Genomic DNA, 23,009 nt, shown 5'->3' with positions numbered 1-23,009 from the left:
GAAACACCACCTTCCCACAAAGCCTCATCTAGTGATGAGGAGGATATCATGTCTCCCCCACCATCTTACCCCAATGACTTTAGAGCCTTTCAAGAACTCATAGAAAAGATGGCACACAACTTACAAGTCTCAGATGAGATTCAGGAATCCCAACATTCCATGTTGGATATCCTTCCTTCATCTCCTCAGGGCAAGTTTGCCTTGCCCATCAGTGAAGCTTTGCTTACTGCACACGCACAGTGTGGCCAACTCCAACCGCTTCTCACCCACGTGTAAATAAGCCAACAAAAAGTAGTATATCCCTCCCAGAGGGTTAGGGTACCTCCTGTCTGATTCCCAACTCGCAGGTGGTGCCAGTGAACAGAATTGGCAACACTGGTTCTGTTCAACACCCTCTGAAAAGGACCTAAAACAATTGGACTTTCTGAGTTGTATGAGCTAGTTCTTGGCTTTCTTACAGCTCAGAGTAGCCAGTTACACTGCTTTACAGCCAAAATGCTTCTGAAATAAATGTAGTCCAACTTTACTAATTCTGGGTCACTGAGAACGAAAATGATGCTTAAAATTGTTGCTTGGCTCTAGTTTTCAAGATATGCTATTGGGTCAGTATATACGACCCTTGACTTGGGAAAGGCGGAGGATAAGTGAGATATAAAGGGAAGGGATCTCAATTTAAACCAGAAATGATTGAAATACATCTTTGACTGGATCTATGAATAAATCTATGACTGGGTTTGGACAGTACTTGCTTTTGAGGCAAAACAATGAATGATGCAATCTGAAGCTGGTATTGCATCATACATGATATGAATTGCATCATGTTCTTCCTAGAAGTCATGGATGATGCAATCATAACGAAGCTTACATCACTCTGCTGAACAAATTGCCCTATATCAGCTCTAGAAATCATACAGTGTCGTGCTCTCTTATTTGTCAGTGTTTGATTTTGCAAAGGGACACATTTCTGTTTAGCCAAAGTGAGCAGAGATGCCTCGTACTTGTGTGAACAGTGCAGATAACTTCTGCTATGTTTGTGGTGAAGTGACTTTTGCATCACAAAAGCGCAGTATAAGCACTATGGTTAAGAAAGCCTATCACCTTTATTTTGGCTGCAAAATTGGAGATCAGGACAAGAGGTGGCCCCACACATATGCTGCAAGACTTGTGCAACAAATCTTGTTGAACAGGAAAAGGAAATCTATGCCTTTTGCAGTACCAATGATTTGGAGAGAGCCAACAGATCATACCAGCAATTGTTACTTCTGCATGGTGCCTCCAGTTGGGAAAGGTGTCTCAAAGAAGAAAAAGTGGACTGTGCATTATCCAAACATTCCATCAGCTATACGCCCAGTACCCCATGGAGAAGGACTGCCGGTTCCTGATGCACCAGAATCATTCTCACTTGAGTCAGACGAGGAAGAGGAAGAGGATGAAACTTCTGGTCCTGAACCATCAATGTCACAGGACCCACATTTTCTCCCATCCTCCTCCTCTGAACCACATCACATAACACAAGGTGAACTGAATGACCTTGTCAGGGATTTGGAACTACCCAAGAGTAAGGCAAAGCTGTTGGGCTCCAGACTACAGCAGTGGAATCTCCTGGCAGGCTATCAGGGCAAATGGAGCCCATCAATGCTTGCAGACTATTGCTGGACAGTGACAAGAGATGCTCCATTTAATGAATACAAGAGACAAGCCAAGAAGCGTCGAGTAGACACTGAATAGGACTAAACTATGTACATAATAGTTTTTTGCCTTTTGTTTCATAATAAATTTTATTTATATAACCCTTTTGCTGATTTTTAAAGTGTTACATAAACAGGACAGGTGAAATATTATCATGTAAAGCAACCATAAACACATGAAAAGACCTAGGTTTACAATTGATGATTAAAACTCTATCTACACAATATACATAGACATAAAATGTAAAAACCTAAATATCTTAGAAACAGTAGTCAATCAGTTGTTTTAATTGTCATATTTGAATTCAGCACATAGTATATCAGGGTTGTAAGGGACCTCTGGAGATCATCTAGTCCAACCCCCTGCTCAAAGCAGGACCAATCGCCAGACAAATTTTTGTACCAAATGGCCCCCTCAAGGATTGAACTCACAACCCTGGGTTTAGCAGGCCAATAAAATACATAATAAATATTACATTTTATCTCTGAAGCAGACGACTTCTCAAAAATTGTAGACCAGTGTTATCAAGCCCTGATGTCAAAGTATGACTTCACAGTCTATTCAAAATTTTCTTCTCTATTGAACACCTTTCTCAGGAGCAGAGACAGCAATTTCAGGCCCTCATGATAGAGGGTCAGACAGTTTCCAAGGCATCTCTCCACTCCTCACTTGATACCATTGACACAGCTGCATGTTGCATGGCTACGCTAGTAGTCATGCTCTGAGCTTCCTGGCTGCAGTCTTTTGGCCTCCCACAGGAGGTACAAGATCTGGTTGAAGAACTTTCTTTTGAAGGCCCAAAGTTGTTTAGTGATGATGTTGAGAGGTCTCTGCATTCTCTCAAAGACTGTCAGGTGACAGTCTGGTTTGGTCATTACACTAATTGAATCTATTTCCCTATGTTAAGTTCTCCTCACACCTTCTATGGGTCATCTCGATTATCACTTCAAAGGTTTTTTTTCTCCTGCTGATGATAGCTCATCTCAATTGATTGGACTCTTACAGTTGGTATGTGTACTTCCACCTTTTCATGTTCTCTGTATGTATAAGTATCTCCTGTCTGTGTGTTCCATTCTATGCATCCGAAGAAGTGAGCTATATCCCACGAAAACTTATGCTGAAATAAATTTGTTAGTCTCTAAGGTGCCACAAGTACTCCTGTTCTTTTTGCGGATACAAACTAACACGGCTGCTACTCTGAAACCTGTCATGAAGCTTTGCTTCCTCTCAAATCCTCTTTGGCTCACATCCTTGATTACCTGCTGAATTTAAAGACCCCATGCTTATCCCTGAACTCCCTGAACCTCGCTGCCATCACAGCTTTTCACCTTCCCATAGAAGGATTCTCAGTCTTTGCTCATCCCACCACTGCAAGATTTATTAAAGGCCTTATTCAATCTCTTTCCCCCTACCCAAGAAACCAACTCCACCATGGAACCTCATGTTAGTGCCCGGAGGGATACCCCCATTTGAACCTATGGAGAGTTGTACCCTCCTTCATTTGTTCCTTTACTGCCTTGTTCCTTCATCCAGGATGATAGGGGAGCTTGGACTGTTGATGGTGGACCCACTATATACAGTGGTCTACCATGATAAGGTGTCTCTGCATCCACACCCTTGCTTCCTTCTTAAAGTCTCTTCTGAATTCACTGTTAAGAGATTCATCTCCTGGTATTTTACTCCAAGCCTTACTTTTCAGGGGAAGAAGTGAGCCTCCATACACTGAACATTAAAAAAGCTCTTGCCTTTTAACTTGACAGGACTATGCTCTTCTGGGCTTCCCTTCACTTTCATCTCAGATATTTGCAGGGTGGCCACCTGGTCTTCACCATGTGCGTTTTACTGGAATTACTCTCTTGTGGCTGACATGGCTTTTGGTGACATTGTCCTATGAGCCGTACTAAATCCACTTCTTTGGCACCCTCCTCCATGCTGAAGGGAGTCTCCTGACATGTAGCACCCATGAAGGAGGAGAGGTTACTCATCTTGTACAGTGACTTGAGTTTTTTTAGATGTGTGTTCCTCTGGGTGCTCTGCGGCCTGCCCCCCTTCCTCTGGGCCTGGGAGCCTCTCTTGGGACTTCTGTGGTTGAGAAGAAACTGGAGTGGTGGTCAGTCCTCCCTATATATCCTCATTTGGGGCATGAGTTTGTCTAGGGCGCAGATGGAGATCTGTGGACACCGCTGACAAAAATATCCAATCAAGGGCATGCGTATTCTGACTTGGAGTGCTCATAGGTTCACACATCTCAAAGAACTCAAGTTAGTGTACAAAGTAACCTCTCCTTTCCTGTCCTGAGGAGCTTGCAGACTAAATTGGACTTAGTGCAGCAGAAGTTGATGATATCAAAGGAGAAGAGGAATTGAGGGATGTTGGTGAATGAGCATGTTCTATCAACTTCATCGTGCCCCACAGCAGACAAGCAGCAAAGGAATCTGAAAAGCCACAAGCATTTTGGCATTATATTGAATGATTAACTGAAATGCCTGGGAGTTGTGGGGTGAGGGTGGAATAAAACTCCTTCTAGTGGAATCACTTGAGAACTAGCGGAACATCTTGTCAGCAGGAATTTGTGGAGAATACAGGGCAGGTTACCAGTTTCTGTTAAAATGCAACTAGAGAGAGCATAGAGGTTCTCTGTAACTGTCACTATGATGTTCTGAGAGCAGATACAAAGAGACTTTTTAGCACCTGTGCTCCAAGTTGGAATTATTTAGCATAGGCGTGACTGAAATTAGATTCTTCTGGTCCTCATGAAATCTTTGCTCATTTGGGGCATGAGTTTGTCTAGGGCGCAGATGCAGATCCGTGAATTTGCTGGTGTCTGGTTATGATAAAACAACTTCGAAAGCTCTCATGTAAAGATATTCAGATTGCTGTAAATAAGAAAACTCCTCCAAGCTATACTGAAGATTACACAAAAGATAGCATCCACCACTATGAAGGCACATCTGTATAGGTTTATAGGCTCTTGATTTTGAAAGGTGTGCAGCTAGACCACGTTTGCTGTTTTTTGAGCTGGAGAGACAGGCCCTTACAATTCAACACTTTCCAGAATAAAGGTTTCCAGTCTTGCATGGGTTTTGTTTTTGGCCTGGAAACTAATATAGCTTTATTTGCAGTTGCCAAGCATTGGGAGTATAGCTCAGTGGGGAAACAGTTCTCACGTCCTGCAAACATTTTTGAGATTTTGAACATTTTTCCCATTCTGCAACAGGGTGAACCAGAGATGTTTCAGAATTTTTCACAAAAATCCAGAGCGGGATATCCCAGAATAGCTAATAACCCAGTGCTTGGGTATTCAGAGCAGGGATTGGAACATATATCTCCCACATCCCATGTCAATGCCCTAACCACTTGGTTTTTTGGGGATGGGTCTTTCTCAATCTCTCCTGTTGGCAATCTTCAACTTCGTTTAAATAATAAAATATTATTTGGGCCAGAATGAGACAAACTCTATAGCCCACTGGTTAGGGCACTCACCTGGGATGGGGGAAATACAGATTCAGTTCATTGTTTTGAATCAGTCAGAAAACACAACATTTCATTGAAAAATTCTCGACCAGCTCTGAGAGTGAGGGCAAAGTGATGAGTCTTTCACTTTGGTACATATTAGCGGTACCAGACCTATATATCACCTTTGAACAAGTCCTGTTTCATATGTACAATTGAGACAGTTGACAGAGCACTAACCTGATATTTAATACTCTGTCTCTTTTGGGTGGCAGTATATACCAAAGATGGAAAAAAGTCAATCTATCGGAACTAGTTAGATTGTTGGTTGGTGTGTTCCCTTTCTAGCTCTGTTGGACCATTCGGAGTGTGTTCTTGATGGAAGATTAAAGGATTATGTGCAAGTCTGGTTTCTGGAACACCCACATTGATAGCCTTCTATAAAACAGTGTGTCAAGGATTGATAATCAACATATAAAGCTGACTGGTGTATTTGTTAGTCATACAGGATTAGTCTAATTTCAGGATTCTGAAGCTGAATGAGAGCATTTTTGTTTTTTTTAAAGTTAAATCTGTTCAGATTACACTAGCTCTGGAACAGATCATCCACCCTAAGTTAAGATTTTTAAAATATCCTTTCATATAGCAGTGGGAGTTGAGGTTACTTATGAAACTGTGCAGAGTCCCTTTTTTAAGTAGCAACAAATTACAGGGCTCTTGCAAGAATGAGAGCTTGTATGGTTTTGTGGGTGTCTACTAAGTCATCTGTAAAAATGAAAGCATAGGATCCCAGAAGGAATGATGAAAATGCACAGTCAATACTACAGTTCTATGTTATGGCCTGCTGCAGTTTAAAAATATTCATGTACTTTGCTACTTTGAGACTTCTTTCTGCAAAATCCCCAAACTCTGTTTTCTGTATGTACATTTAAAAAAAAATTAAAACTCAAACAATGACCTGTTCCCTAATATCAGCCCCTTAACCTGACAGCCATACATCCATTGCTGTACAACTGTGCTTAAAGGGTATCATCTGCAGAACTTCAGGGGACCCAAAGCAGAGAGCACATTTGCTTCAAGGAACATTCAGGTTAAAAATATTGCTTGATCTTGTCCATCACACTGATTGTTGTTTGTCATTGTATTGTATGCATTGTCATTTGTTACAAGGTTGAATTTTGCTATAGGCATTTAGTGTTCTATTTTCCTCTGGGATGCATGTAGTTAACTTCCTTTAACAGCAATGATAGTTAAGGTCTAAATAGAGTGAAATTCATCCAAGTATAGTGGACCTGCAGAAATTACCTACTAATATTTAAATCCCAGTTAAGCTATTAACAAGGGTAAATTTTGACTGAATACCCGTTGGCCAAAATCATTCCTAGCATAATCAGACATCTTTGACATCCATTGGTGTCAGTAGTGAGTTGTACCCATGTAGCTAGGGCTGAATTTAGCCCCTCATATTTCTATAGTTACCAAAATAAAACAGTTTAAAATAAACAGTATTGCAAATGGTAAAGATGTCCACATCTTGTGTAGAATAAACTATATCATGTATTCTCCCAATAATATGTGAAGATTAATAGACAAACTCTGCATATGTGTGTGCGTGGGGCACTAGTCTTCTCGTATTATGCCAGAACATCAAAAATAATTTTTGCCAGTCATAGTTTTGAGGAATGCTACCATGTGTTAAACTCTCTTGTGTTGGACCTGGTGGAGCTAAACTTCTATGCATTTGATTTCTGCATGTTTTTACTGTGGTAGTAATTTAATAATTGAATACTGCTTTCATGTAGCTATGTTAAAGTGGTAGTTGCTTAAAATCTTATATGAAATGAATAAACTAAATCTGGGTTTAGGTTAGAAATTATTTAAAAAAGATTTATGGTGATATTTTAAAAAATCTAACTTGTTTAAAAGGACATGCTTTGTTGATTTACACTGCTGTTTAGACTTAAACCTCTACTAGCAGCTGCTCTTTAAATTAATGCCTACCCTGGCTTTTGAGATACCAAGTTGAAAAGAGAAAAGTAATGTTTAAGAATGTGCTGGGTTTGGTACCACATAAGGCTAATCTGAGATGACCTGAGATGACCAGCAGTGGTGAGAGAATTTCAGAATGGGGAAGACAGCCTTTCTGGATGTGTGTAGTGAGCTAAATACAGCAGCAGCCTAGCAGCGTGCTGTGCCCATACGCATGAGTAAGTGGGACACAGTTGCCATCTGTAAGGTGACCACCACTGAATGCTTCCAGGCTGTAGCAAACCAATTCGGCATGGAAAGATCTACCACAGTCATGCCGGTGTGTGATGCCAGAGAAAAAATGCTGTTGCAATGGTTATTGTTGGCTTTTCACACATGGAATTCCCAAGCTGATTGGGATAGTTGATGGGAGTCACATGCTTATTATTTGTCCCCTCCCTCCCAACCAGGCATCAAAATTCATAAACAGAAAAGAGTATTTCTCCGTGGTGCTCCAAGGGCTTGTCACCACCATGGCAAACTTATGGACAGAAATGCTGGGTGGTCTGGAAGGGTCCATGAAGCCAGGATCTTTTGGAACTCAGCTCTGTTTACTTCAATGGACTTGTCCCTGGGCATGCTATGGACATTAATGGGGTGGACATTGCTCTGGTTATCTTGAGAGACCTAGCTCCTCTGCTTCCCTGGTTAATGAAGCCATTCACAAGCTACACCTCTACCCTGATATAACGCGACCCGATATAACACGATTTCGGATATAATGCGGTAAAGCAGTGCTCCAGGGGGCAGGGCTGCGCACTCTTGACAGATCAAAGCAAGTTTGATATAACGTGGTTTCACCTATAAAGCGGTAAGATTTTTTGGCTCCCGAGGACAGTGTTATATCGAGGTAGAGGTGTAATTGGATAGAAAGAAGGAACTGTTTAACTGCTGCCTCAGTAGTTGCAGAATGGTAGTGGAGTGTGCATTTGGTTGTTTGTAGGGGAGTAGGCGCTTTTTGTGGAATAGATTGGAAGCAGCAGAAAAAAGTCCCAAAGATTATAGCAGCGTGTTGTATTTGGCACAATATTTGTGAGAGTAAAGGAGAAAGCCTTAGTGAGGGGTGGGAAGCTGAGGTGCAGACACTTGCTCAGTAGTTGAGCAGCCAGCAAGGTGTCCAGTACAAAATGTGAACAGCGGAGGCAATATCATCTGGATGTGCACTGCACTTAATTTGAGTCTTTAGGCCTGAAATTGTGCAGCTGTACATCCAGCTGTTAACCAGCGGAGGGGGAAAGGGCTGGAAGTGTTTTGTGCAGTTCAGTGCTTTTTTTATGGTAGTGGCAATTCAATGCTGTGGCAGTCTGTCTTGTACCTTGTATCTTTGCCTCCATGTCATTGTAAAGCCTTATGAATTAGTACAAACTTAATTATTTTCTGTGAAAAATGAACTGTCGACTCCTTAGAAACTAAATTTTAAAGGTTTGAATTGTTAAACAATCTGTTAGTGACAAACAAGTGAATCTTCAACTGAAACGAAAATGAAACAGTTTTTTTAATTATGAAACACTATATTAATAACAAAAAGCCCGTTCATTAAAAGAGCAATGAAACAAAACGGGGAAGTGCAACACTCAGGAGTCAACTCAACGATTAAGAAGCTTGAAGTCACAGGCAAGTATATGGCTTGGCTCTGCCTCTTCTTGTTTGTTGCGCCTCTGGTGTTGAGCGCTGAAGCTCAAAATTACTAGGGGTCGTAGAAGGCTCAAAGGAACTGTCTTCCAAGTGCCACTGTTCTCCGTGCCCTGAGCTGGGGAATGGCTTCTGGGAGCAGTGCTTAAGTGTACAACGGGGAGGAGTTGTTGTTCCCAGAGGCCTTTGTTGTAGGGCAGTGGTTCTCAGCAGGTTTTAGGGAATCCACCAAGCATGGCCGGCGTTAGACTCGCTAGGACCCAGGGCAGAAGGCCAAATGCCCGCCACACAAGACTGTAGCCCATAGCCCCAAACCCCGCCAGGTGGGACTAAAGCCAAAGTCTGAGCAGCTTAGGTTCACGATGCCCCCTGTGGCATGAGGCCCTGTGCAATTGCCCTGCTTGCTACCCCTAATGGTGGCCTGGCTTTTATATGCAGAAAATAGTAATTGTGGCATAGCTGGGCTGTGGAGTTTTTATAACACATTGGGGAGGGCCTTCAGAAAGAAAAAGGTTGAGAACTCCTGTTGTAGGGGCTGTATAACATGGCTGGGTGTTGGTTTGCAGTACTGCATTGCCTACTGCCGTAGTAGTAGCGTGCATTGCAACAGGACATCTTGGCTTTGAATTGCCTCCAGGTGTTGCCTCTGCATCTCACTATCTTTTTTCCATACTGTCTTTGGGCACGACAGTGCTTTCCCTGGTAACTGCCATGCGGTCCTTTGCCACTGCAGCAATCTTCCTGGAAATCTTCTTGTTGGATTCCCTTCCCCGTCGTCAGACACAGCTCTCTGCCTCCACCTCCCTGGATCTCTCATGATGTGGTGTGGTGATGTGGGGTGGGATTTTTTTGGTGAAGGGTGGGGGGCATGGATTCTGAAATTATGTCCATCAACATTTTATCACAAGTTTTCCATTTTCTCTCACTCAGGTTTGCCAGCCCTTCGCCATTGATAAAATCCCTGTACTTAATGGTCTGGCCAATGCAGGGTGCCATAGCTGTGCAGGTATTTGTTCATAACAAGCGGTTATGGTTCCGGTTCTAGGGAGAATGTGATAGCAATTTTTTCACACGAATTTCTGGCTTTACCATCCCTGAGATTCTTTCCAGGTGGGAGGAAATCTTGGAGATGGTAAGTGATGCATGCATTGGGATTTTTGTCTGTGCAGTATTGCCATAAATATAGAGGGAAGGGTAACAACCTTTATGCATGCAGTAACATAAAATCCCTCCTGGCTAGAGGTACAGAATCACTTTACCTGTAAGGGGTTAAGAAGCTCAAATAACCTGGTTGGCACCTGACCAAAAGGACCAATAGGGAAAGAAGATACTTTCAAATCTGGGAGAGGGTTGGTGGAGGGGGTGAGGTTTTGTTTGTGCTCTCTTTGTTTGTTCCCTCTCTGGACGGAGAGAGACACCAAGCAGGTAAATATCTCCTGAAAACATACCAGAAATGATGCATCTAAAATTACAGAAATTGTAAGTAAAGGCAAGGAAATGCGTTAGATTATCTTTTGTTTTAGCATGTGAATTTTCCCTATGCTAAGAGGGAGTTTTATTCCTGTTTTTTGTAACTTTGAAGCTGAGCCTAGAGATTAATTCTCTGTGTTTAAATCTTTTTATCACCTTGTAAAGTTACCTTCCATCCTGATTTTGCAGGTGTGATTCTTTTTCTTTAAATAAAGTTCTTCCTTAAAGAACCTGATTGATATTCAGTGTCCTAGAGACAAAGGGTCTGGTCGGTATTCCCATTATTCTCAAGCCTCCCCAGGAAAGGGAGTGAAGGGGCTTGGGGGAATATTTTGGGGAAATAGGGACTCCAAGTGGCCCTTTTCCTAAATTTTGGTCTAAATCACTCGGTGGTGGCAGCAATACCATCCAAGGACAAGGAAAGGAAACTTCTTCCTTGGAGAAGTTTTAACCTAAGCTGGTAGAAATAAGTTTAGGGGGTCTTTCATGAGGGTCCCCACATCTGTAACCCAGAGTTCAGAGTGGGGAGGGAACCTTGACATGATGGCAGTGGTGGGATGATAAGGTGTCTGGGGTTTTCCTTTGAATGTAGGTGGGGCCTTGGGCTGCCCCTGGTGGTAGAGTGTTGTCTCGGATTGCCTCTTCTGATATCCGCTCCAACTGCTACTAGCTTTTTTCTTTTTCACCGCCTCCACCCATTTGGTTCCAATCTCCAATTACAGTTTTGGGCTTCCCATCAGGATGTACCTTTCTATTTCCTCAGGAACACCCTCAACGAACTGCTCCATTTGCATTAGGAAAGACAGATTTTCCAGAGAGTTAATGCTTACTCCTGATATCCAGGCATCCCAATGTTTTACAATGTGGTATGTGTGTCAGGAAAATGCCACGTCTGGTTTTCACCTTAGGTCTCTGAAACGCCGACCCTCCCAGATTTGAAAGTATCTTCTTCCCTATTGGTCCTTTTGGTCAGATACCAACCAGGTTATTTGAGCTTCTTAACCCCTTACAGGTAAAGTGATTCTGTACCTCTGGCCAGGAGGGATTTTATGTTACTGCATACATAAAGGTTGTTACCCTTCCCTTTATATTTATGACAAGTATATACTGTTTGAATTTGCAGTTGTGCCTTGGAGGCTGAGGGAGAGTGTGTGTGTTCGGGAATATATTCCTGATATGGAGATGCTGTTGGGAATTATGTTTCTGATCTGCCTTTGCAGTGTTGGTGTGTCTTGGAGGTGCTTACATGGTGTTGGAGGAGTTAACGGGGGAGCTGTATAGTAATCCCCTCTACATCCCCGTTTGGCTGTCCTGACTTTGGATGACATTTCACTGAGATGGGTGATTAGTAGGCAGAGAATGGCCTTACAGAAAAAGGCAAAGGGCAGACCAGCAAGATACACTGTGAAGTTGTTCGCCCAGATGATTCTTCTCCAGAAGTGCTATAAGTGTGGAAGGGAGTTTCGAACTACCCTGGGGAGAAGGCCGTGCAACTATTCTTCATAATTGCTGAACAACAATCTCTCAGCCTTAGATTTTGCTTTATGTGCCCTGCAGACATCTTGAAAGTGCAGTGAAAAATAGCTAGCTTTCTGCACTGATTACGTGAAGATGCACTGTTATCACTGAGAATGGTGTTAAAGGAGATTTGTATGTCAGCAGGGAGCTGTACCGTTTGTGGCCTTATAGGCATGCAGTGTCGATGTCTATCTTGTGTAAAGTCAGAACACTAACCAAACTTCTTTTCCTGTAATCACTATCTCAATAAACGTTTGTATTTCACAGAAAAGAATGTTTTCCTTATTCGAATCTACTGCAGGATGGAGGGTAGAGTAGAGTTTGTGGCTGCACCATGCTGCCAGCTGCTGTTTTGTGGTGGCAGACTGGATTTGAGGTGTGTGGATTGGGCGTTCTCGAGGCAGGACAGCTGAGGGAAGGGGAAAGGAAAATAGATACATGGATGCGTCCCTTCCATAGTGTGGGCCTGAAAACTTTCAGTAGTTGGGGCTTTAGTATGAGAAGGAGGCGAGTTGCCTAGCCAGAGTAGCTGCTGTCTTGGAAGGATATGTGGGGCACCAAACAGACAGCATGGACTAATAGAGGGAGGTGGAGACCTCAAACTCAGAAAGGCTTCTAGCTCACATCTGCCTACACTGGCTGTGGCCATGATGCACCGGAACACAGGCTAGCAAGGCTGTATAACAACAACAACAATAATAATGAATTAAAACTTTAATATTAAATTATCTAAAAAATTATTAAAAGACTTACAGTCCAATAGGATCAGCCTCCTTGGTCCTGGTCTGCACTGCTGCCTGGGAATTGAGGTTGATTACTGCATGTCGGGAATCTGGCTCTCCTGTCTTCTATATCAGGATCCTGAGTCTTGAACAGATCCTGGCTTTCTGGGGTGATCTCTTCACGGGTCTCCTTGTGCTCATCATCCAATGAATTTTGCTGGTTTTGCTGGGCATCCTTGAGGGAGTGAAGGGGTGAGTGGGCAGTGGGCATCACAAGTTTCTAGGTTGTATAGTTATATAAAATCCTATCCAATATCTCAAGAAGTTGACAAGTTACATGTCCCTGGCCAAATTTTTTCCTGTCATCCCTTATTTTAATGTAGGTCCTCCTGAGCTGCTTGCTCTTTATCTAGTACGGTTTGGCATCTGGTCTTGGCTCCTCGCAGACATCTGTCTAGCAGTGTCTGCAAAAAAAGGTCTTTATTCTGGTGGCTGTTACAGAACTTCCTGCCCCAGCACTTCTCCCAAGATGGTGAGAAGATCCAGGGTTTTGATGCAGCTCCAAGCAGCTCTTTGAGGCATGTCGTGGGGCTTCTGGAGTATTATTGTAGCTATGGTGAGAAATGGGAATCCATGAGCAAAAGGACAAATTCTGGCTGTGTGCCAGTTGATAAATGGGGGAACATCTTTTTAACTTGACTTCAGAGCAGGAGAGGACACACAGGTAAACAGGTCAGTAATGGTCATCTGCAAAGCAGTGTGGGGCAGCTGTTGGAAGAGTGCCAAAGTAGTTTGCAACAGCATTGCATGCACATGAACAATGGACCGTACTAACTTGATTTTCAGCAAAGTTAGTTCACTTTGAAAGAGGACTCCTGAGTTTGCCATAAATGCAGAGTGAATGCACTACAATAAATTGTGTTGTGCATACACGAGTATTTTCAAACTGGATTCTTTTGACTTAATCCAGTGTAACACCCCTCCATTTGCCCCTCTCCCTGGTGTAGACAACCCCTAAATGTTTCCATGGCTGGCTGTATTTACCAAATTCTGTCTTTTCCTAAAAGGGTTAAAAATAAAGCAAAATATCATGAATATGAAAAAGTGGGGATGTGAACTGCAACTAAGGAAACACTGCTGTTGTTCAGAGCTTTAAAATAATTTTTGAATGATGGTTTATAAATCCAATTTTTCTTTTATTGTCAGTTGTCATTTTAGAGGCATCATACAAGTTTTTTTGGTAAGGTATTATACAACAATAAATGAAATTCTATAATGTATTGAAGTCAAGCTGCTTAGTGAAAGATATCTATTGCCTGAAAAGCTCTTACTTTTTAATTTTTATTGTGTAACTGAGAGAAAATATCTTTAATAGTGAAGATATGCACTGATATATGAAAAAGTAAGAAACTAAGCTACATTGTCTGCTGCTGAAGACAATTTAGAAAATTAACTAATTATATAAAATACATGTGCCTCCTGTAAGATGATTAACAAAACAATCTAGAATAATTTATAGTGTTTAGAAGTTAATGTTAACTTTATGCTTGCTTTTTTTTGTTTTGTTTAAACAACAGCTGATATCTGGGATAAAGAATTTGACCCAGTCATGGTAATTCTTCGTACAGTTTACCGTAGAGATGTGCAATCTGCAATGGACAGATATACAGCATTGTAAGTTGATCATACTCAGTAGTATAAGAACAGAATACTGCATATTGTACAGGATCTTAATTTTATGGGTATTCATTGGCATGCTATGTCATTATGTAGTTCAAAGGACATTATCAATATTTTTAGGCCCCAAATTTGACTTTCAACAAAAAATTATAAATTGACAGACAGTGTCTGGATTCTTATGATTTTAATCTACCATCCTCCCTCAAATCAACTTAACCCCAGGTTCCATGCCTGATTGAGGCCTGTGGTTTGAGGGGCAATACCTCCTCCGGTCCCCACAAACTATGCCCATGAAGAAGACTGAGGTATTCCAAACTGACTACAGCCAGTGGTTGCAACTAGTGGACAGCCAGATGACCAAGTTGTTGTGAGTTTATGGCATGTAATTAGAAAACCAGTATGATTCAGAGACACTTAACAGACTGATACGTACTGAACTTCAAAGACAAGGTGATAATGTCAGTATTGTAAATGGTAGACAAAATGTGTAAAGTATCTTATTTAATCGAACCCCAGCCATACCTGGCAGAGCATTAAAGAATCTTATGATGAACACATCTGGTGTGTATAAGCAAGCTGTGTAGCCAGTCCATATCTGGTACAGAGGAACAAACAAATGGGACAAATGGGATGGTTTGGTGTGTGTGGAGGGAGTACAAAGCAAACTAAAAGGGACCTTCTGATCTTTTTCTTACATGTTGTCTTTATCACTGTTTGTTTCTTCTCTGCTTAAATATATAAGATCTTCAGGGTAAAGACTGCATCTTCATATGTGTCCAGTGCTTAGCACAAAGGGGTGCTTATCCTAACTGGGATCGATGGGCTCAATCACAATAAAAATATTAATAATTATAAATGGACATAACAAAAGGGATTGCCAGGTGTAATCTATTGTTAATAAAGTGTTTTGAGGCCTTCGGATAGAAGATCTTACATCAGTGCAAATTACTTTTAGACACAAGAGGAAGCAGAATAGAGAACTCAGCTACAACGTAATGCTGAATAAGGGGTAATAGTAATCAAGAGACTGAAGCATTGGAACCCTGAGTGTGTGCGTGTTGCCTTATTTAAGGTTCTGACACATAGCCCTCTGGCCACATCATAGATGTGAAAATGTGACTTTTTTCTTTTTGTTGACTGGTGGTGGGAGTGTATCAGACCTTTGGAATAAACTGCAGAAGACTTTTTGAGACCAACAGATTAGAAGTCCTGGCCTTCATTTTGGATTTGCTCTACGCATGCATCCTTGTACCACCAGGCATACGTATGCCTGTGTACGCACTGGATGTAGGTGAAAGAGCATCTGATGAATTCCTGCCTGTGGCTATATTTAAAACTCTGAAGTGTGTTTTTTCCTCATACAAATAATCTCTTGAAATCGAATCTAGGAAGGAGTGGAGCTTTTCATGTTTCTCTATTTAGCCATCATATGTTTTTAAATGCTGAATTTGTGTCATAATTTCATTGACAACACCCTGAGTTGTTATGAAGGCAGGATTATGATTTTACTGCAAGGTTACTCATGTGAGGATAGAAAAAGAGAGGATGATCTTAAATGACTTCAATAATGATTTGGGACCTCACAAAGATACAGGCAAAGTAATTTTGCTGCTTTTATTAATTTTGTATTATAAAGAAACAGACACGTAACAACACCTGCATCCTAATTTAAAACCTATAATTTTTGCTATTTTGATTGCATCATATGTAAATGTGTGTAATATAAACATCTTTTCTGGCTTGAAGAATAATAATTTTTGGAAAATATTGCTTTTCATAAGCCATGCATTGCATTAGATTTTATATAGCTAAAATATCCCAGATTGTTTTTATCCGTTTATACTGATTGAAAGTCTTCTTCTAGTTAACTAGTTACTTCCTTTTGCCGACATATTCTGTACTGGAACACCATATATTTTATGTGTCATAAGTATACCATATTGCATGACTGAAGACTATTTTGTTGGCGAGAGGAGGGGAAATTCTCAGATCAGTAAACTAAATTTGAAGACTTCAGGTTTTTACAGGGTTGCTTTGGTCAACAATCATGTGGGACTTATTTTTCAATTTTTGCATTACATTTCTTGAATTTCTTTGTAATTTTCATGTAAAAGTGACAGGGTAAATTAAACTTCAGTTCAATAACACTAAGAGCATTTTGTCAGGATGAAAGCATCTTTCCTTGTTTCTTAATCTAGAGTAGAAGTTTGAGAAATCTCAGATTTTGTTAGTCAGAGAATGAGCGTTAGTAAGAGGTGCTGAGCTTGATTTTTTTTCAAACAAGTTATATAATATCATGCATTTAACATGACTACACATACATGGTCAGTTTTGCATCCATGTTCATAGAATATCAGGGTTGGAAGGGACCTCAGGAGGTCTTCTAGTCCAACCCCTGCTCAAAGCAGGACCAATCCCCAGACAGATTTTTGCCCGAGATTCCTAAATGGCCCCCTCAAGGATAGAACTCACCACCCTGGATTTAGCAGGCCAATGTTCAAACCACTGAGTTATCCCTCCCCCTGGCCACTGAAACGTACCAGCATCTGGTTTGCATGCATAGTTAGGGTATGTACATGAAAATTAGGCAAGTGGTTGTATACGTAATTGTGTGCTTTCAGTAATACATATAACTCTTTAAAAATCAAGCCCTGATTTTCATGAAGTAATGCTGACATTATTCTTTGAGTTTAGATTGTTCTGTTAATGTTTTTGAAATGACAAGTCACAATGATCAGCTTGAACAAGTACGTAACCTTTTATTCTTGAACTAATTGAGTAATGTGTTTTTAGAGGCCAGTTTAGAAACTGATTGGAAAAATAAACTTGTCTTCGCTTTACTTCTCCTACATTTGCATAATAAAATATTACAGTATTGAAATTTTCCGAGATCATGATTTTGCCTTTTATTTATGCACAGTAGTAGATAGATGCTGAATTAAACAGAGACAAAATAATACCTTCAAATAAAATAAAAGTTCTGAGAAGCAAGTAAATTCAGTCTTAGGTTACCACTCTGTCCTTCACTCCTAGATGTTTGGGTATTACACCAGCCTGAGAGAAGGGGACAGGATCATAGAGGTGACTTGCCGTTTTTTGTTTTTTTTTTAAATCCACGCTCCTGAGCAACGTATGTATACCAACTGAACTCCTGGTGTAGACAGCACTGTGTCAATGGGAGGGCTTCTCCCATCAACATAGCTACCGCCTCTCAGGAAAGTGAAGTACGTGCACTAACAGGGAAGAGATCTCCTGTTGGCGTAGATGGTGTCTTAACTAAGTGCTACAGCTGAATGGGTACAGCTTCACTTCTGCAGCGCTGTGTGTGTAGACAGGCCCTTAGTATTTAGACTTCTAGCATTTGTACACATGCACTTTATTAAATTTGCCAATATTTAGTTGTCTGTCTTCATGAGATGTAATTGAATGGGACTCAGTCATTTGACTGTTTCCTTTTTATTCCTGCCTGTATCTATCAACTTCTGTCCTCTCCTCTTTACTAGGATTTAGCATACCCCTTTTAATAAATCCTCCCATAAGAGATGTCTCTGTTCAAACTATGTGCTCTTTAACACTTGTTGGCCTTTCTCCAGCCCTTAATTTAAAAACTCCTCTATTTCCCTTTTAATTATATATGCCAGCAATCTTGTTCTGTTTTGGTGTAGGTGGAGCCCATCTTTAAACACTTTAAAAAAATGTAATTTGATGTATAAAATGTTGGCTGGATAACTTTTGCATTCAACATGTAATTTTAGAATTACTGCATTTAAAAAGAAAAAATGCAGGTCACTTTCATTTGCACAGTGGTTGCTTGGTATATGAGTTTTGATGGAGGTGAGTTTCAGAAATATAGAATATGAGCCTTTGTTACTTTTAGTGGTTTAATTCAGCATCTGGGCTTGTCTATTCCTTTCAGACCAGGTGCGAGAAATCTACTAGTTCATTTGCTCATTTTGTTCCATTCTCCCTCCTTTTGCTCTCTACATTACTGCTTTAATTCAGCCTTTCTTTCCCTCTTCCTCAGCTCTTTCTAACACCACTTTCTTCCTCTTTTATTAGAATCTCTACTTCCCTGTAACTCCCACTTTCTTAGTGGACTTTGTGTCTAGACTGTTCCATTTTAAAAACCTTATTTACTTTACATACATCAATAGTTTAGTTTTATATATATATAATATATATAAAAAATATCTAAAAACATTAACAGGGAGAGAAATTAAAGGTGTGAGCAAAGGAGAAATTGTATGTTTTCAGGAGAGATTTGGGAAAAAATTAAAAGATATAGGAAGAATGTTCCATACCTCCATGAATAATTTAATTAAAGGTGTTAAATATACCGTGTGTATTAAAAATACTTTTTCTAGTTTTTTTAAACACACAAAAACATTGTCCTGTTGTATCATCTTGTCTATAGATAAGTATATGTTTGACTCAAGCAACAAGAATAATCATTTTCTGAGGAATAAGTGTGTGAGAGGAACTGGGCCATACACTAGCATATTCTGAAAAAATTATGCTTATACAGTATATAAAAATATAATTTGTGCAGTATTGAAACATTGTGTATCTTGGTTTCATGATGATATTGGTTTTTATCGGGTTCTGAGGGAAGAGACCAAGGCCAAAATTTGCAAATATAGATACCTAAAGTCAAATCTGATTTTTTCAGAAGTGCTAAGGGAACACAGCTCCCATTGAAGATCATTCAGATTTAAATAATGGGTATTACAGATGCTCAGTTCCTCTAAATAAAGTAGTCTAACTTTCAGAAGTCAAAGGCAGGTGCCTTAGTTTTGACACACAAGTTAGAAAACTTTGGTCCATGCTAATATATATTATAATAATAGCCACATGGAAAAACAGCTTTTGCTGAGGTGAAGACATTTCTGCAAATTGTTGTTGTTTTACGATCCTTGGAAGACTGAAACAAGCATTCTTGAATCCATTGCAATTGATTTGTACAGGTCCATTCTCATCATGATTCAAGAGGAGATTTACACCGGCACTGACTCCCAGTGATAATAATGAGTGACCTTTGTCAATCCATTGCTCATAAAAGATATGGACACCCAAGTTTGAAAAATGTTGTGTAACATAAATAATACTGCTTTGAAACTGTCAGTACCCTAAGACATAAGTAACCTGTATATTTTGATTTTGTGCTTTCTATAGGAGAGCTATTATTTTAGTTCTGGTTAGTGAAGCATTTAATTTTAGTTCTGTTTATTTTAACAGTTTAAAGCAGAGTGGAAAATTCCCTGGAAACCCCTGGCCTCCCTACAAGAAACGAACACCACTGCATCCAAGCTATAAAGGTCTCATGAAGCTTTTGCACTGTAAAACCTTGCACATTGTACTATTCACACTTCTTTACAAGGTACAGTTGTAGTTCTGAATAATGAGAAAAAACTATTTTTTGTTTTCTCATCTTAAAGTAAGAGTGCTTAAAATTAAATAGATTTCTTACACTTGATTTACAGTGTTCAGGTTCATGTGTGTAAATATTGACACTTTAGAGAAAAAATCATTTGTTTTTGATAAATGAATGATTGTTTATTAATTAAACTAAGGTTGAGTTGTAACAGAATACAGCATTTTCTACTTTTTAAATTTTTCGTTTTCCTCTGTTTTTTTAGTAGCTCGTATTTTTAAATGAAGTGGAATATAAATGCATAAATTCAAAGATGTACATTATTTAAATTTGTTCAGTAATTTATTTTATGATCATGTTCAAGTTCTATGATTTTTCTGTGTTTGTCACTGTCTGTTATATATTATGTATGTTTCTTAACAGTCAGGTATCCTAGTAGCACCACCTGTTGTTAAGGTAGCCTGACACTTTAGTGCTCCATTAGTGTTTTAATTTGCTTATGGCTTTGCCTAACTTTTATCATTTAGGCTGAAATTTTACATGTCGTGTGTGCCTCATGCTGAATTTATGTGGAAAATTTTCAGCTAAAACAGTTCAGACATTTCTAAGAATGAGGCTAGGAAAAATACATTGTCATGCCCATGATTTAAAAAAATAAATAAATCTGGCAACCTTTTCTTTTAGCCCGCCCCATGCTTTTGAGCAGGGACTTGAAATTTAACAAGGAGGTACCCTGTATGTCAGGGCTGTGCATTTTGCCATACCCATGAAAATATGTCCACATTTGGCCAAGTTATACGCCTTTGAAAAATCACAGTTCACATCTGCTCAGTAGATACTTGATAAATGTTGGCAGCTAAAGCCTCTAAAGATTTCATTCACATTGAGCATGATCCCTATGGGTGATCAGGACTTTCCCTGCAACTGCAGGTGCAGGTCCAGGCACTGGAACTGAGAACTTATATCTCCTGTATCCTGATTGCCTTTCTTTGCTGATATCCAGGCAGTGTAGAAGCTGACTTATAGGAATGCAGAAGAGACAAGAACAGACCATGGTGGTGGAGAGTAGATTGGGACGTAGAGCCTGTTGGGGTGGAAACTGGGACAGGAAACTGATAGGAACAGGAGAGGAGAACCGGGACTGAAAGCTGGGATGGGGGGGCTGGAATGACCGGTGTGAGGGGACAGAAGAGACAAAGATTGGTCAGGAGCCAGAGGAGGCTAGGACTGGAAAAAAGTGGGGTGGGTGTCGGAGGTTAGGATTGGGGAACCAGAACTGAGGGGAAGCCAGAGAGCAGGGGGAGAGCTGGGTAAAGAAACTGGGGCAAGGAGCCAAGGAGTGCGTGGGTGGGGAAAACAGAGATTGGATGAGGAGTCTTGGGAGGGAGACTGGGACTAATGCCCAGTGCAGATGTGTGGAGGGGAAGTAGTGAAGAAACAGATCAGATGAGGACCTGGGCAGAAGTCTAAAGATTGGGGACGAGGAGGAATGGCTGAGCAGGGAAAATGGTACTGAGGGCAGAAGTGAAGCAGAATGATCGGGATGGGGAGAGAAGGGGGGGACTTGAACTGGCTGAGCCAGGAGACTGGGATAATAAGCTTGAAAAGCGGAGACTGGGAATGGGTAGGCAAGAATAGGACTGGGACAAAGATCAGGGGCTGGGGAAGATGGGTGGACAGGGGCAACTTGAAGGAGGGGATGAGACAGAAGGGACATGTTTGGGGAGGATGGGTAGAAGACGACACTCCTTTTCAGATCCTGGAGTGGAACGCAAAATTTTTGAGTCTCGCACTCTTCTCTTGCCAGCAAATATCTATGAAACTTATAGTCAAGGCGTGTGTTTCATCCTCCTCTGGTGCCGGTCTATATGGAGGATGACAACTTACTACTGTTGTCAGTTACTCCACTAGTTCAAGTAATAGAGGTTTATGTGGTGGATTTAAAAGTTCCAACCCATCTCTTGTCTATGGCCTAATGCTTCAGATTGGAAACTTTTGGACAACACAACTATCAACACCTGTTTTTCCTTTGTGATCTTCTTAAATAATGTTGAGGCTAGTTTCATAGTCCTGTATTTCACTAGATTTGAACACTTTGAATGCTTGTGCTGTTCAGAGGCTCTGCACTGTCTTTAAGGAATGCATCACCCCAAACTGATTTGTTCACATCTGTTGCCATTGGTGGGCTCCCTGTCTTGTCCCACTGGGAAGCTCTCAAGAATCTAAAAGGAAATACTTCATTATGAGAAATTTAAACTCTCAGTGAACTTTCCTAATCAGAATATACAAATTTGCTTCTGGTAGGAATATAGGAACTAAGCAACAATTGTTTCCAGGGATTGACGTAAGGGGTCTCTACATGAGTCTTTTTGGACATTTGTGAGTTCTTGTGATTTAAGACAGCATTTATGTTGTTTGACCTTTTTGAGGTCACAAAAAATCAAGTATACACATGACTGCTTTAGGAAATACTGTATAATCTACCTTTTGTTTCTGAATGGCATAATAGCTCATGATTATGTTTCAGTTTTCATGCTAATGTTGTCTTGAATGCAGTTCTCTCTAGACCCATTCACAGTGAGGTTAAACTGTGTTTGCTGAATACATTTAAAACTGTTCAAACATCATTTAGCTAGACCAGACTAGGTGCAAAAGAGTTCTTGTTATAAAAAATTTTAAAATGGCATTCTGGCGGAGCTCAGAGCTATAAATGTTAATAAAATAATCTGGCCCATTCACAACTAAACTGTATTTAAAACTTGTTTTAAACTTTATTGCAACAAAATCCGTTTGAGGTCAGTCTAGACAGGCTTCCAGTTTACTTTCTCCTCCACCTTTTCTTGTAAATTGGGGGTTCTTACAACTGTCCTTCCCTTTGAATTAAAAGACTTGCCAGAGGGGAGGACTTTCTGAATTTCCTTGTCCGAACTCTATTGGCTGTGACTCTAATAATTCTCCCTCTTCAGAGGATGACAAATGGTGGGATTTTTTAAGAACTCTTTTCCCCCAAAATTTATAAGGGCGAAAGCTTAAGCTATCTCTTTAATTAATTAATTAATTAATTAATTAACTATATTTATTTTGAGAAGCTTTGTTTGGCTGCTTTTTTATGCATCTCTGAAGTCTTTTGAATATGCTCCTCATCAGGGAAAAGTGAAGTTGGCTGGTACTCTCCTTGGACCCTCTGGAAATTGCATTAGTCTGTATGCTCTTAAAAAGAGTGTCAGCTGGATTTACTAATCCTGCTTATTCTCTTACGGTCATAAATAACTACTTAAAAACTGATCACAGTGAGGAAGAAGTATATAAATTGGAGCTCTCGTTTACAGTCCTGGTAGATAAAGAGAATATTCCTGATGATCTGGACTCCTCTGATGAGGTTATGAAACATGGACAAGGACCTTAGCAAGGAATGTGATGACTAAGGCTTACCTGACATTTTGATT

The 23,009-nt window shown here is 40.4% G+C and overlaps 1 protein-coding gene across 1 annotated transcript in view; it reads left to right on the top strand.

The window, feature by feature from the left end:
• Nucleotides 1-23,009, top strand: part of UBR3 (ubiquitin protein ligase E3 component n-recognin 3) — a 217,965-nt gene that overhangs the window by 76,131 nt on the left and 118,825 nt on the right. The window contains exons 19-20 of the mRNA XM_050916261.1: nucleotides 14,090-14,186; nucleotides 19,428-19,569. Of these exons, the coding sequence (XP_050772218.1) occupies nucleotides 14,090-14,186; nucleotides 19,428-19,569 (239 nt within the window). The remainder of the gene's footprint in view (nucleotides 1-14,089; nucleotides 14,187-19,427; nucleotides 19,570-23,009) is intronic.

The sequence above is a fragment of the Gopherus flavomarginatus genome, chromosome 10 (genome assembly GCF_025201925.1).
Source record: "Gopherus flavomarginatus isolate rGopFla2 chromosome 10, rGopFla2.mat.asm, whole genome shotgun sequence".
In the NCBI taxonomy this organism is placed as follows: domain Eukaryota; kingdom Metazoa; phylum Chordata; order Testudines; family Testudinidae; genus Gopherus; species Gopherus flavomarginatus.
This window is presented reverse-complemented; position numbering and strand designations above follow the sequence as displayed.